This window comes from Microcaecilia unicolor, chromosome 1, assembly GCF_901765095.1.
Source record: "Microcaecilia unicolor chromosome 1, aMicUni1.1, whole genome shotgun sequence".
Classification (NCBI taxonomy): Eukaryota; Metazoa; Chordata; class Amphibia; order Gymnophiona; family Siphonopidae; genus Microcaecilia; species Microcaecilia unicolor.
Window position 1 is genome coordinate 194,469,847 of NC_044031.1, and position 15,316 is coordinate 194,485,162.

The following is a 15,316-nucleotide window of genomic DNA, read 5'->3' on the forward strand; positions in this document are numbered from 1 at the left end:
GGTGTATGAAAAGTTCAGGATGATTTCCTTGAGCACCCTTCTCCCCATGATTCAGGAGAAAGTTTGGTTATGCTGTCTGGACAAAGGATGTTTGTACCCACATTTTGATACTTCCTAGTTACAGGAAGTATCTTAGATTCTGAATAGGAGAACACCACTACCAGTATCGTGTTCTGCTATTTGGCTTCTTGTCAGCTCCCAAGGTATTCACCCAGCGTCTAGTGGTAGTTGCAACGTATTTGCACAGACTGGGAGTATATGTATTTCCCTATCTGGATGATTAGCTGGTCAAGAGCACATCATAGGAGGGAGCAACAGTCAATGTGCCTAACTATTCGGGTGTTGGAGTTTGTCATAAACTATCCCAAGTCCCACCTTCATCCAGTTCAACGTTACATAGGAGCCCTGCTCCATACATTGCAGGTTCGGGCTTTTCTTCCACACATGAGAGTAGAGACCTTGACAACACTCTCCTTGCAGGTCCAAAGCAGCAAGCAGATCAGAGCTCGGCAAGTGTTGAGATTGATGTGGCCTCAACAGTGCATGTCACTCCCTTGGCACATCTTCATTTGAGAGAGGCCCAGTGGACCTTAGCTTCCCATTGGTCTCGGGTAGCTGGGTATTTAGCAGATATAATCCCTATTTCTCCAGAGTTGACTCATGCCTTTCTTTGGTGGACAATATGGATAAATTTGACATGTGGGACTGCCATTCAAAATTCCACCTTCTCAGACGGTTCTAACTACGGATGCATCCAACCTGGGATGGGGGAGCTCATGATGGGCTTCACACCCAAGGGGCTTGGTCTGCTTAGGAATGACATACCATACAAACTTGCTCGAGCTCAGGGCCATTTGGAATGCTCTAAAGGTTTTCAGAGATCGACTACAGAACTAAATCATTCTCATTCAAACTGACAAGCAGGTTTTAATGATCTATGTAAGCAGGGGTGTACAGGATTCTATCCCTTGTGTCAGGAGACAATGGGGATGTGGCAGTGGGCCTTCCTTTATGGATTGATCCTCAAAACTATGTACCAAGCAGGAAAGGACATCTGCCTGGTGGACAGACTGAGCAGGGTTTTGCAACTGCACGAGTAGACTCAACATGGATGTGACCCACAAGATCTACTAAGAGTGGGGCACCACTTCAGTGGATCTTCTTGCCACTCATCTTAACAGCAATGTCCTCCAGTTTTGTTCCAGGCTCAGATTATCATCGGATGCCTTTCTCCCGTATTGAGGGGAGGGTCTTCTGTATGTGTATCCTCCAATACTTCTCATACTTGAGTTTCAACTTTGTTGAAACTCAAGCAAGACCAGGGAACTATGATCCTAATTGCCCCTTACTGTCTGAGGCAGATCTGGTTTCCTCCTCTTCTGGAGTTGTCTTTCGAAGATCTGTTGAGATTGGAGTGTTTCCAACCCTCATCCCGCAGAACGAGGGATCCCTTTTAAGAGTATAGAATTTGAATCCTTGGTGCCTCTCACATTTTGCTGGCTTCCAGGAAAGACTCAACTAAGAGGTGTTACTCATTTAAGTGGAGGAGGTTTTCTACCTGGTGGGAGGGCAAGACCTTAGATCCTCTTACTTGCCTTACACAAAACTGCTTGAATATCTCTTGTAACTCTCTGAGTCTGGTTTGAAAACCAACTCTGTAAGGGTTCATCTGTGTGCAATTAGTGCTTATCTCTGTACAGTCTCTAGTTTGCTTCATGAGGGATTTGGTATTGATAAGCCCCCTGTCAAACCTCCAACTGTCATTGGACCTCAACGTTGTCCTCACCCAGCTGATGAAAGCTCCTTTTGAGCTGCTTGATTCCTGTCATCTGAAGTATTTGACCTGGAAAGTTGTGTTTTTGGTGGTGGCCACTTCAGCTTGCAGAGTCATTGAGCTTCAGGCCCTGATAGCTAATCTACATTACACTGTTTCACCACAATAGAGTAGTTCTCCGCACACACACCCTAAGTTCCTTCCTAAGGTGGTGTCAGAGTTCCGTCTTAAGTTATTCTGCCAACATTTTTCCCAAAATGTACTTCATAACTCAGACTGCAAATGAGCTTTAGCCTTCTATCTGGAGTGGCCTAAGGCCCATAGAGAGTTAACCCAGCGTTTTGTTTCTTTTGCCCCAAACTAGATGGGAGTAGCTATCGGCAAACGCACAATTTTTAATTGGCTAGCAGATTGCATCTCCTTCACGTATTCCCAGGCTGTGCTGACTCTAGAGGGTCATGTCAGGGCCATGGCTACATTGGTAGACCGCTTAATTAGTCTCCATAGAGGAGCTTTGCAAAGTTGCTTCTGTTCACACATTCACACGTCATTAATGCCTTGAGCAGGATACCTGATGTGACAGCCAATTCTATCAGATAGTCCTGCAGAATTTGTTCTGTTCAAGGATGTACCTTCATAACTAGTATGTAAATAGTTTCAGGTTAATTGACTTTGAGGCCTTGATGTTTCGAGTCCCTTTTGACCTAGCATTTTTGTTTTCGGTGAACCTGATAGGGATTTCCAGCTGTGAGAATACTACTGGCCTGCTTGTCCTCGGAGAAGGCGAAGTTACTCACCTGTAGCAGGTGTTCTCCGAGGACTGCGAGCCAAGTATTCTCACATACCTTTCCACCTCCCCTTGGAGTTGTATTCTTTAGCTATTTTACAAGACTGAGGGACCCACACTCACGCTTTGTGCAGGAAGGCACCAGCGCATGCATGGTGGGATGCTGCTAGAAACGTCTACATTTACTTTGCTAGTCGGCGTCCGCAGAGGGCGCCATTCGATGGCGTCACCAGCTGTGAGAATACTTGGCCTGCTGTCCTCTGAGAGCATCTGCTGCAGGTGAGTAACTTCACGTTATGCATCTATGACTTTCACATTCATTGGTGCTTTATGTGACACATAAGTTTCCAAAATATAAGTGGTCACACATAGAAAAACTGAAGGTGTCAAAGTGAGCCCTTTGATGTTTTAGCCATCTTACTGTGGCTTTCTTCAGTGTGAAGTAGTGGAGTCTGTGTGGGAATTCTTTGTTTGATGTGGGAACAGTTGTTGATCTCTGTCTGATAAATTTAGCTATGGGGAGCTCAAGATGGAAAAGGAGGGGTTGTGGGTCTTTGTCTATTCAGTTTGAAGATGGTGAAACTGTTGGTGAAACTGAATAATTTGAGCTTTAAAGTGCAGATGAGGTCATTGATCCTAGGCATTTTTTTTCCAATCTTTGATTTTATGTTGAGACTTTTGCACTTTGATGCTTCAGCTTAGACTGAAAGTGAATACCAGTAATTTCTATTTATTTTTTGTTTTAGTAGGTTTTTATTAAAGTTTTCAGTACTCCCCCCTCCCAACCATTTTTTTTACATATAACTGGTGCTCAAACAACTTAGAATTCAAAACTATCCCTAACCCTCCTAAACCCCCCTCCTATTTACCAGCATTTCCCCCCCCCCCCCCCCCCCATAGCCGCCCCTTCCCATAATTCTCTACTGTAATATAGCTAGTGGCCTGTTGGTTCTTCAGACCACCAATGGTCCCCATCCATAATTCCCTCCTCTCCCACTACAAAATGTCTGCATTGCCCCATATAAAACAAATCTGAAGCCGCTCCTCTCCATCAGCGTTATAACACAATTATCTTTTGTCAATCAGGATCTGCATAACACTCAAAAGTTCCTAGTTTCTGTTTCCAGGAGGACATAACATGTGCATTTTCACATTTCCCCACTGGTCAGCAATTTCACACCAGGCTGCAGAAATCCCTGGACACATTGTTCCCAATTCATCTGCTTCCCCACTAGCCATCCCAAAAGAAAGATTTTTGGATGTAAAGTCAAAGAGCCATCTGTATGAGCACTCTGGCATGAAAGTTTTCACCTCCAGGCCCCTCTTTTTGAAATGGTTCTCACTATTGAGGTATACTGGTGCCTACAGATCTTCTCCTACTCTTTATTGCCCATGTTTATTTAAAATATCTATCAGTTGTGACCACAAGTCCTGTATTTTTAGACAAGCCCACCATATATGCCAGTATGTTCTCATCTCCCCACAGTGCCTCTAACACCTGTCAGAGGTCCTCGGGTAAATCTCTTTAATTTTGTCTGGAGTTAAATAGATTCTTGTGACCACTTTATAAAAGTTTTTTTTTTCCCAAACCAGAACACAAAATGAAATCTTACTAGTTGTAAACATCCTCACTCCCTGGGATTTACTAAATTCTTCCCTTAAATCTTGTTCCCATTTCTTCATATAATTATGTTTAACAAAAGCCCACTTCCTCAAAATATTACAAAACCCTGCATTTGCTCCCTTTGGCTTCCTCAAAATGTCCAGAATACTTTCCCAAGTATTACTTTCACTGTCAGCCTCACCAAGCATCCTTCTCAATTTCTATTTTATCCTATTAGTTGACAGTGTTTTTTTAGAACTTCTATACTCTGTAGTCCTTGACCAATATTGTACCTTGTATTATATTTGTTAAAACATGCCTTGTGGACATAGTTCTATGGTTGAAAAATTAGACGAAGAAAGCACAAATAGCTGTGGATCAGGTTCTGAGAAGATATGCCTAACACAATCATTTTGGGTAGTGACAACAGCGAACAATCTTGATAGTCTTAAGGCAAGTGAAGGATATATTTCAAGGCCTCATCACTGAGAATGGCAAATGAGTATGAATGCAAACCAACTATCCCATGCATCTGAGAGTACCAGTTGGGGAAGATCTGTACAAGTTTTTGGATGGGCTGGAAGACATATAATGTACACATTCTCTCTTCAGCTGTAAAAAGTCAGCTGGTTCTGATGGAACGCTATTGACTGCACTTCTGCTCTAGGAAGATGGACCGAACAAAATATACATCAAGAAACTCCTGGATCAAATGCCCTACATCAAGTATGAAATAAAAAAGGTAACACATAAAGCACATGAGGTTGCTTATCGATGAAACTATCCTCTGTCATGTAAAAAAATTGAAACCGAGGCAAGGAAACTTTCAAGATGACAACTGGATAATTTTTTTTTTGAGGAATTTGATGCCTTTGTTGTGATTTTTATATGGCACCTACAACATAAATAGCCTTTCCATGGAAAGTTTTTGGTTAACTGTATGGGGACCCAGATTATTTTATTGGTAATATGCTACAAATTAGATTCCAGAAAAATTTATAATATATGCAGTTTAACATAATAGACCAGATCAATTTGGTTGAAGACAGATAAATTTGCACTAGTGTCAGACCTCTTTCATTAATAATTTACTTCTGGGTAATTCTGCTCTAATATTTTACCATTTTCCTTTGTGGTGTTTTTGTGCAGAATTTCCCCATCATAATGCCTAAGATTACCTCCTGCCTTTTCCCTTCTCAAGTTCCAGCCTTCCCAGTTCCCATTCTCACTCTAACTGCAGTTCTCTCTCCCTCTGCTTCCCAGCAAGTCCCCTAAATTTATCTGCTCCCAAAGTCTTCTCCCACATGCAAATGCCCTCACCTCTCATTCTTCCTCCCCTGGGGCCACATCCCTAGCTAACAATGTATCTGTCCCTCACTCTTCCCATGGCACACCATCAGGTTTGATCTCCCAGTGGCATTCTCTGTTTGTTGTGCCCCCACCCCACAGCACAATCTTGGGGTTTTTTTGCTGCTTCTCTCATCCTCATGGTACGCTGTCTGCTTTCTTTGCTCTTCCCCCCCATCTCCATGGTGCATTCTGAGCTTTCACTGTCTCCTCCCTCAATCTCCAGGGTGCATTCTCACCTTCCTCTATTGCTCTGCCCTCCCCCCTTCTTCCCATGGGAAAGATGGCACATTCATCTTTGGTCTGCCTCATCTCTCACTCTCCCCATGGCACATTCAGCAGAGATCATTTGCGGTCTCCCTCACCACTGCAGGAATCACGTGGCAGGAGGAGGATGAACTGCTGCCCATTGGGTCACTTCCTCCTTCTCTGGTGGCTTAGAGCGATTGTTTATGTGAACCCTGAAGATCTCCCTTCAGCCCCTTCAGTTAGCAGAGGAGGAGAACATGGTAACTTGCAGTGGTTTATTTCTTCCTCCTCTTGCTGTGTGATCTCTGCAGGGGAGGGGGAGAGAGACCCGATGCCAGCACTTAATAGAATTCTATACAAGAAGTGTAGAATTCTGTGTAAATTCTACGCTACAGTTGCACAGAATTTCTCCAGGAATAATAATTGCTTTGTTTGCTACAAGCCAGGTGAAAACATGAGTTGATGAGTGTGTTTTTCTTACTAAAGCAGTGTCCATTTATCTAGTAGATAGTGATCAAACCTGTTAAATTTGGAATCAAATTCTAGCTTGCAGCAGTTCGCTTTGGAACTTCGACAGTATCACATCTAGAAAAAGCATAGACTTGGAGGCACCTGTTGACCAAGAGCCCCGGGTATTGCTGTAAATGATGCAAGTGCCAGATGTGCAATTGAAAGGGGGGAAAATGTGGAATTTTGTGGAGCCTGAAGAAGCCTGCTTGGGAGGTCTACCAGAAAAACTGAGAAGAGCTGTGTCTGTGGCATTCATTCTAGATATTATAGAATGACTCTCCTTTTAGAAACATCTTTGATTTTTTGCTTCCATTTGTTCAATTCATGTTTCTCCCAAATTCTTCTTTGAAAAATGATGGACAAGCATGTCTGTTTATTCTCGCGTATTGGTAATGCGATCCCACGTTGCTCAGTCCGGTCCTTATGACAAACGATTGAGATCTTTGTGGAGCGTGAGACAAGTTCCACTGTGCATGCGTGATTGCCTTCCTGCCCACCACGAGAGCACGGTTGCCACAGTTTTTTCTACCGCAGTGAAGAGTGGTCATTTTTTTCTGCTGTTCTTTAGAGCTTTTTTGAGTGCCTTTCGTTGTATTTTTTGCTCTGCCCTTTCCTTGTTTCCCTGTTCGGATGACTCCTTCCCTTATTGTTTTAGTTCTTTCCATGTCACTGGGCCATTTTTAGGCCTTGTTTTCAGCCGCATTTCCCTTTCTTTTTCTCTGATGCCTTACCCCTTTTTGGGGCACCATAGAGTCACTTTATTTGGCTGCAGAGGCTTTTCCTTTCATGTGCACTTCGGTTCCCAGTGGCTTTAAGCGCTGTACCCAGTGTAGTTGGACCATCTCTGGTGTGTTCAGTGCCTAGGCCCTGCTTCCTGTGTCTTCATATAAAGAAAAAGACCCAGTTGGCCAGAGAGGCTCAGCGGGAGAGGATTTTTGGAGCCTGGTCCAAATCCTTGATGTCGGCGTTGGCATTGACGTCACGTGTTGTATCGACATCGATCTTCTGGGAAGTCGATAAGGGGTGACTACTGCTCGCAGAGGTGTAGGTACACCTCCTCCTCTCATCCCACATTCACAAGCTCGCCTCCAGTGCATTCCTTCTCGTCAGTGGCATGCGCCTAAGGCCCCTGATGCTCCCCAGTCAAAGCAAGGGATGAGCTTTTGACTGGCTCCAGCAGAGCATAGCAAATGTCCCAGTGTCCGTGCCTCTTGATCCTTATTACCCATCTATCTCCACCATCCTGTCCAACCCCTTTCCACTTATCTTAAGACATCCTTATAGACAAGAACAAGAAATATAATCCTCAAAATTTTCCTACCAATGCCTAAGTACTACTTGACAAGATGTACAGATCCCATTTCCCTTCCCAAACCCTAAACCAAAACCCCAATTACAACCCTGTGTGGTCACACAGGGCATAAGTGAGTTCCAGATAATTCGTACCCACCAAAGTGTACCCAAACCCAGAACCCCTTAAATTGATAAAGGGGTGACCCTCAGGAGGAGGAATGCTGGCTTCGGCCTAACCCCTGGTAAGCCTTTCTTTAGCTGAGAGGTGCCCAGCTGTCCCACCGGCTGCCTTTCAGGTGCTGTGGAGGACTTGCAGCTCATTTGTATATCCTCACAGCCTTCTCCGGGGTGACTCCCAGGTCCACTCAGATCCACTCAGGGTCTCCGCTCTAGGTGCCCAGTGCTCCCACCAGGTGCTGTAGAGGACTTGCAGCCCTTCTGCATATCACCACAGCCCTCTCTGAGGAGATTGCAAGGTCCACACCGATATTCCCAGGGCCCTCGCTCTTGGCTCAAACCCTCAACATCTCTTTGCCACACTGAACTCTCTCCTCAAAGTGCCTTCACCTCCAAGCCCTCCCCCCCTTCACTTGCCCCCCAGACTCTGGCTGAGTTCTTTCATAAGGTTCACAAGATTAAATGTGAATTGTCAACCAGGTCACCTCCACCTCTCCTTCCCTTAGTCCATTCTCTCAATCCTCCAACCCCTGCCTCCTTTTCTTCCTTTTCTGAAATCACTGAAGAGGAAACTACACATCTTATTTCCTCCCCGAAACTAACTACCTGTTCCTCTGATCCTATTCCCACCCATCTACTTAACACTATCTCTCCTACTGTCATCTCTTTTATCTGTCATATCCTCAGTCTTTCACTGTCCACTGCGACTGTTCCTGATGCCTTCAAACATGCCGTACTTACACCACTCCTCAAAAAGCATCAATGGACTCAACCTGTCCTTCCAGCTATCGCCCCATCTCCCCCTCCCTTTCCTATCCAAGATACTTGAATATGCTGTTCACTGCCATTGCCTTGACTTTCTTTCATCTCAAGCTATTCTTGAACCACTTCAATCTGGCTTTCGCCCCCTTCATTCTATCCTCATCCTTCTCGATCTATCTGCTGCTTTTGACACTGTTGATCACAGCCTACTCCTTGATACGCTGTCCTCACTTGGATTTCAGGGCTCTGTTCTTTCCTGGTTTTCTTCTTATCTCTCCCAGCGTACCTTTAGTGTATACTCTAGTGGATCCTCCTGTACTTCTATCCCACTGTCAGTTGGTGTACCTCAGGGATCTGTCCTGGGATCTCTTCTTTTCTCCATCTATACTTCTTCCCTTGGTACTCTGATCTTATCCCATGGTTTTCAGTATCATCTTTACGCTGATGACTCCCAGATCTACCTCTCCACACCAGAAATTTCAGCCGAAATCCAGGCCAAAGTATCAGCCTGCCTGTCTGACATTGCTGCCTGGATGTCTCAACGCCATCTGAAACTAAACATGACAAAGACTGAGCTTCTTATCTTTCCCCCTAAACCAACCTCTCCTCTTCCCCCATTCTCTATTTCTGTGGATAACACCCTCGTCCTTCCTGTCTCATCAGGTCGTAACCTTGGGGTCATCTTTGACTCCTCCCTCTCCTTCTCTGCACATATTCAACAGACTGCTAAAACCTGTCGTTTCTTTCTCTGTAATATCAGCAAAATTGGCCCTTTCCTTTCTGAGCACACTACCAGAACCCTCATCCGCACTCTTATCACCTCTTGCTTAGACTATTGCAACTTGCTTCTCGCAGGTCTCCCACTTAGCCATCTCTCTCCTCTTCAATCTGTTCAAAATTCTGCTGCACTACTAATATTCCGCCAGTGTTGTTATGCTTATATTAGCCCTCTCCTCAAGTCACTTCACTGGCTTCCTATCCGTTTCCGCATACAGTTCAAACTCCTCTTATTGACCTATAAGTGCATTCACTCTGCAGCTCCTCAGTACCTCTCCACTCTCATCTCTCCCTACACTTCTCCCCGGGAACTGCGTTCACTGGGTAAATCTTTCTTATCTGTACCCTTCTCCTCCACCGCTAACTCTAGACTCTGTTCCTTTTATCTTGCTGCACCATATGCCTGGAATAAACTTCCTTAGCCGGTCTGCGAAGCTCCATCTCTGGCCATCTTCAAAGCTAGGCTAAAAGCCCACCTTTTTGATGCTGCTTTTAACTCCTAACCCTTACTCGTTCAGTACCCTTATTTTATCATCCCCACCTCAGTAATTCCCTTATCTCTTATTTGTCCTATTTGTCTGTCCTAATTAGATTGTAAGCTCTGTCAAGCAGGGACTGTCTCTTCATGTTCAACTGTACAGCGCTGCGTACATCTAGTAGCGCTATAGAAATGATAAGTAGTAGTAAAGGGGGAAATAAATCTCTCTCTCCCTCCCACAGACAGACCCAACTGCGATTCTGTAAAGTGTTTACAATGAAACTATGAGCTCTCGGGGACCGCGAACAAATATAGGGTTCCCAGATCTTCAAAAAGCTCTTTTTACACTGGATAGACATCCCAGCTCCTCTATGCTCCCATAACAAATGTTGATGAAACAAACTCCGCCATACCCAAAAAGATGGGGGGGGGGGGGGGGGGGGGGTTGCGGACTGGCATAGTCCTGAGAATAAGTTTCTTACCCAAGAGGGCTGCCTTGCTTATAAAACCATGACCCCCTTCCTTTTGAAAGGGAAATGCCTCATACTTTAATAAAAAGCCAGCTGCTGAGAGTGGGATAACCGAGTTCAGCACCCCTTCCAGATAATGGACCAGCTGAGACCAAAAGTGGCGAATCACTGAACATTCCCAAAAAGCATGAAAAAAAGAATTGTGACTCTACGAACATTTGAGACAAACTGGAGTGTTAATGCCACCTATGTGAAACAATTGAGTTTCAGAAATATACACACGATGTACCTTAAACTGATATTCTTTTTAATCTGCTGCCTGTGCAAGGCATGGGATTCGAGCCGCCAGTATTGCCAGGTTTAGAGAATCCGGTGATCTGTGTAGGTCTTCTGCCCAGCAGGCCACAACTGGCTGATATTGATTAGGAGAGGCAACCGCAAACAATGCTCGGTGTAGGGAGGAGACTGAGAATTGATCGCTATGATCCAGTGTGAAAAATGAATATACCCGATCCCAATGACCCGCCGTCAATGCCAACCTATCTAGAGCGGAGATATAACGGTGAAGCTGCTTATAAGCAAAATAGTCGGCCAGGTGAGTAAGTTGACCGTCTCCTAACTCACTCAGTAACATCATTGATCCATCCGGTTGTAACATATGATCTAATATGGTGATAGTTTCCCATCTTCGAAATGTACCATTATCCATTCCAGGACTGAACTGGGCATTATCTCTAATAGGTAATAAAGTGGATGGATAAGAGGGGATCTTCTTTCACTTCGAGAGGGCCTTCCATAGGTCTCATAAAAGGCGCAATAAAATACTATTTCTAAACTGAGGAGGTAAATCCTTATAAGGTGCTTGCATTAAAAAAAGAAGACGGCTAGGGGAAAAAAATTCGCGTTCCGGTCTGAGAGGAGTAAAATTTTCATTGTCAAACAGCCAGTCTCCCAAATGTCTTGCCAAACAGGCTTGATTGTGTCGAAATAAATCCAGAAGCCCAATACCTCCCTGTTTCCACGATCCCAGCAAGCAAGACAAAGGCAGCCTAGGCTCCCCCTCCCCCCCCCCCAAAAAACAGGATAACCCTCTGTGCAAAATATGTAAGTCCTTCCTACGCAGTCTAAAAGGGAGCATCTGAAGCATATATAATTATTTAGGAAATTCAACCATCTTGAATAAATGAGTTCTCCCGTGCAACCCCAAAGGCAGTGTTTTCCAGTTAGACAAATGAGCCGGAATAGAATATAGAAGTCTGGTAACATTAAGATCATACAACTCCAACGAATGCATAGAAAGATGGATCCTGAGGTAGCGAAAGGACTGTGTTGCTCATTTTGAGGGAAATTCACCTACCCACACCTGACATATAGTATCCGTAGATGCCAAAGCCAAGGCGAAAACCAGAAAAGTCACCATATTCCTGAAATAGAGCAAGTAACGCTTCTAATGATGGCTGAGGATTAGTAAGATGGACTAATAAGTCATCTGCAAATGCAGAAATCTTGAAGATCTGTTTTCCAAAGGACACTCCTTGGATTTCAGGATGAGCAACCAATTCTCAAATAAATGGATCAAGTGCTAACACGAATAGAAGAGGGGAAATAGGGCAGTTCTGGCGTGTACCTCGATAAATCCTGAATGGTGGGGAAGAGAGTCCATTAACGCAAATAGTTGCTAGTGGATTTGAGTAGAGAACCTGCAGTGCATCGAGAACCCCCCCCCCCCCCCCCCCAGAGATATAAGCCTGTAACAGTTAACAAAAATGACCAATAAACTGTCAAAAGCTTTCTCTGCATTGAAACTAATTAGAAGAGGAGGAGCTTTACGGTGTTGAGCTAGTTCTAATGAAGCTAAGATCTTACGTACATTTTTTGACACTGACCTGCCCTATACAAAACCCACTTGGGATTCCTCCACCAAATGCGGAAGAATCCTCCCAAGATGATTAGCTAGCATAAAAATTAAGATGTCATTAATAGCTTTTGTCAGATGTAGTCCTATAATTCTTAGCATCAGTCAGCTGAAGGACCCGTGTGCGGGGCTATTAAGTGAGAGAGCAATTTGCCACATCTACTCCCATGTAAGTACAACTGAGATTTGTAGTAAGTAATCGACTTTACTGCCCTTTGGTTTAATAAGAGTATTTAACGCAGGCAGAGATGTCATTAAGGCCTCACTTGCTTCTGTAATGCCTTTGTATCGCTCCATGGTGCGTCTGCATCTTGAGTATTGTGTTTAGTTCTGGTCGCCGTATCTCAAAAAAGATATAGCGGAATTAGAAAAAGTTCAAAGAAGAGCGACCAAAATGATAAAGGGGATGGAACTCCTCTCGTATGAGGAAAAGGCTAAAGAGGTTAGGGCTCTTCAGCTTGGAAAAGAGACGGATAAGGGAAGAAATGATTGAGGTCTACAAAATCCTAAGTGGTGTATAACGAATAGAAATAAATCGATTTTTTTTACTCGTTCCAAAAGTACAAAGACTAGGGGACACTCAAGGAAGTTACATGGAAATACTTTTAAAACAAATAGGAGGAAATATTTTTTCACTCAATGAATAGTTAAGCTCTGGAACTCCTTGTCGGAGGGTATGGTAACAGCTGTTAGCATATTTGGGTTTAAAAAAGGTTTGGACAAATTCCTGGAGGAAAAGTCCATACCTTCGGCTGACAAACATTATCCAATTAGCACATGGTCTGAAACACCATAAGGGCCTATCTCTGAAATAATAAGATGTTTAAAAAAAAGAGCGAGTCACAAGTAGGTAATCAAATCTGGATTGGGAAGCATGATCTCTAGAAAGGTGAGTATTCCCCTGTACGAAACACTCTCCAGGTGTCTACCAGGTCCAAGGTGTCACACAGTATAGGCAGCCCCCCGAGTCGGGTGAATTTTCTGATCCCCAGTAGGGTTTGAACGATCTTGAGCTGGATCAAAAACTAAATTGAAATCCCCCCCCCCCCCCCCCCCCCCCTACAATAATATCTTGATCTGCATAGGGCAATAAAACATTAATCAGATTTGCAAAAAACTTTTTATCATAGGATTTGGGTGCATAGACATTACAGAGAATCAGTGGGTATTTATTAAGAGTCACTCACGCCAGCACAAAGCAACCCTCTTTGTCCTAATTGACTGAGTGTACTGGAAGATCAAGCGATTTCCTAAATAAAATCAGCACACCAGCTTTCCTACCAGTGAACCCACCCACCAGGTTCTAAAGATAAGTGTGTTTCTTGCAAAAATGCCACATCAATTTTTTGGTGGTGAAAGAATTAACATTTTTTTTGTCTCTTAATTGGAGATGACACCCCTTCCACATTCCACGATTTGACTCCCTAATTATTCCAGTTGCAACTATTAAGGAACCCTCCTATCTGTTCATCTTAATTACATTCTTATGACTGAATATTATATCTTGTCCTGATATCATTATGTTATGTTTATCTTTCAATCCACTTCCAATCCTATATGATTTACTTATGCACTCTTATTTGTAACAATTGTAAAATTATTACTCCGTTAATATGATTGCTATGATATTCTATGTACCCATCTGTATCTATATTTTGAAATTCTCATCCTATAATGTGTATATGTTGTTGTAATATTTTGTAAGCCACATTGAGCCTGCAAATAGGTGGGAAAATGTGGGATATAAGTGCAGCAAATAAATAAAGAAATAGATTTTTTTTTTGTAGACAGCAGGGTTGATCAGGTACACAATCCTTCCCACCTCCCTGAGAGTTCTATTCATTCTTGAGCTATGGAACTGAGGAGATGAATAAACTACTACATTCAGGAAGGGTTGTGCATGCTTAAAACTTTGTTTATGTTCTGAGCTCTTTCACCCAGTGGGCTTGTGGTGACATCACCAACTTGTGTGCCTGATCAATCCTGCTGTCTATGGCAAATACCTGCTACAGGGGAACAACAATGCTATATGAAACAATGGGTGTCTCTATTCACATTTGAAAATATTTCTTTTCAACAGGTATTTCGGCATGCCAATGCCAGTTGCTTATAATCCATACATGTATGCACAGCAAAACATGCCATATATGTATTCAACACCTGGACAAGCACCGTATCCTGGACCTCAGCAGCCTGGCTATCCTTACCCCCAGCAGTCTTATTACCCCCAACAGTGAGATGTCTGAAGAAGCTAGGCTTGCTAAATTGAGAGAAAATTGCAATAAGCTTACTAAGGTTTAGCTGCAGTTATTGTATTGTACTGTACGGTATGCAACTTATACTCTCTGTCCAAATTCTAAAGGCTGTATTCCAGTTTCACCTCTGATTGCACTAATGTTTTTCTGGGACTTTAGCTGCAGTACAAACTCTCGAAGAGTTGATCAGCATTAAGTTGCAGCACAGTGTGTACAACTGAGAAAAAAAAAAACCCCTAAAAAGTATAAGCTGTTCAAGCCTGTTTATATGTCCTAGAACTATCTCTTTTTTTTCTCTCATAGCAAGAGCGATTAAGACATTTTGATATGGAACTCTAATTACATATGGACTCTGATATTGCAGAACTACCACGTGGAGTTTAGGGGGGGGGGGGTCCTTCTCTATTTTTTCTTTCTTTAGGCCAAAAGTACTAAGCACTTTTCACATAGTCACTAAATAGGAGAAGTTCTTATGTACATATGCTCCTCTTGAGATTTTGTTTCAGTATGCTAGTTTTGTTCAATAATTGAAGCATTGTAAATCATATGATGATTTAAAAATCAAAAGAATAAACACAAGCTGTTTACAACAGTTTCAAATTGCCTTGGGTCAATTCTTGTTGCATAAACTGTTTTTTCTTTTCTTTTTTTAAACATTCCACTGATATGTTTTGCCTTTGATTGTAATTATGAAACATATGGTGCTTTTGAAGCTATCCCACTCACATTTATATAATGGTTCAGTGTAATCAGTAGACTTGTCTCTTGCTCAGCCATGAGTTGCTCTTGCTCAGCCATGAGTTGCTTTTGTGTTGCTAGTGAGAATCGCAAAGATGTAGGGTGTGGCTGTATCTTTTGAAGTATCACTATGATAAATGGGTACGCTTTATATTCAGTTTCTATTATGTCAATATATAAA

The 15,316-nt window shown here is 43.1% G+C and overlaps 1 protein-coding gene across 1 annotated transcript in view; it reads left to right on the forward strand.

Moving 5' to 3' along the window:
* The window catches only part of PDCD6IP (programmed cell death 6 interacting protein), a 203,604-nt gene extending 188,612 nt beyond the window's left edge, over nt 1–14,992 (forward strand). The window contains 1 exon segment of the mRNA XM_030203495.1: nt 14,223–14,992. Within this exon segment, the coding sequence (XP_030059355.1) occupies nt 14,223–14,379 (157 nt within the window). The 3' untranslated portion in view covers nt 14,380–14,992.
* Nucleotides 14,993–15,316: the final 324 nt, after the last annotated feature.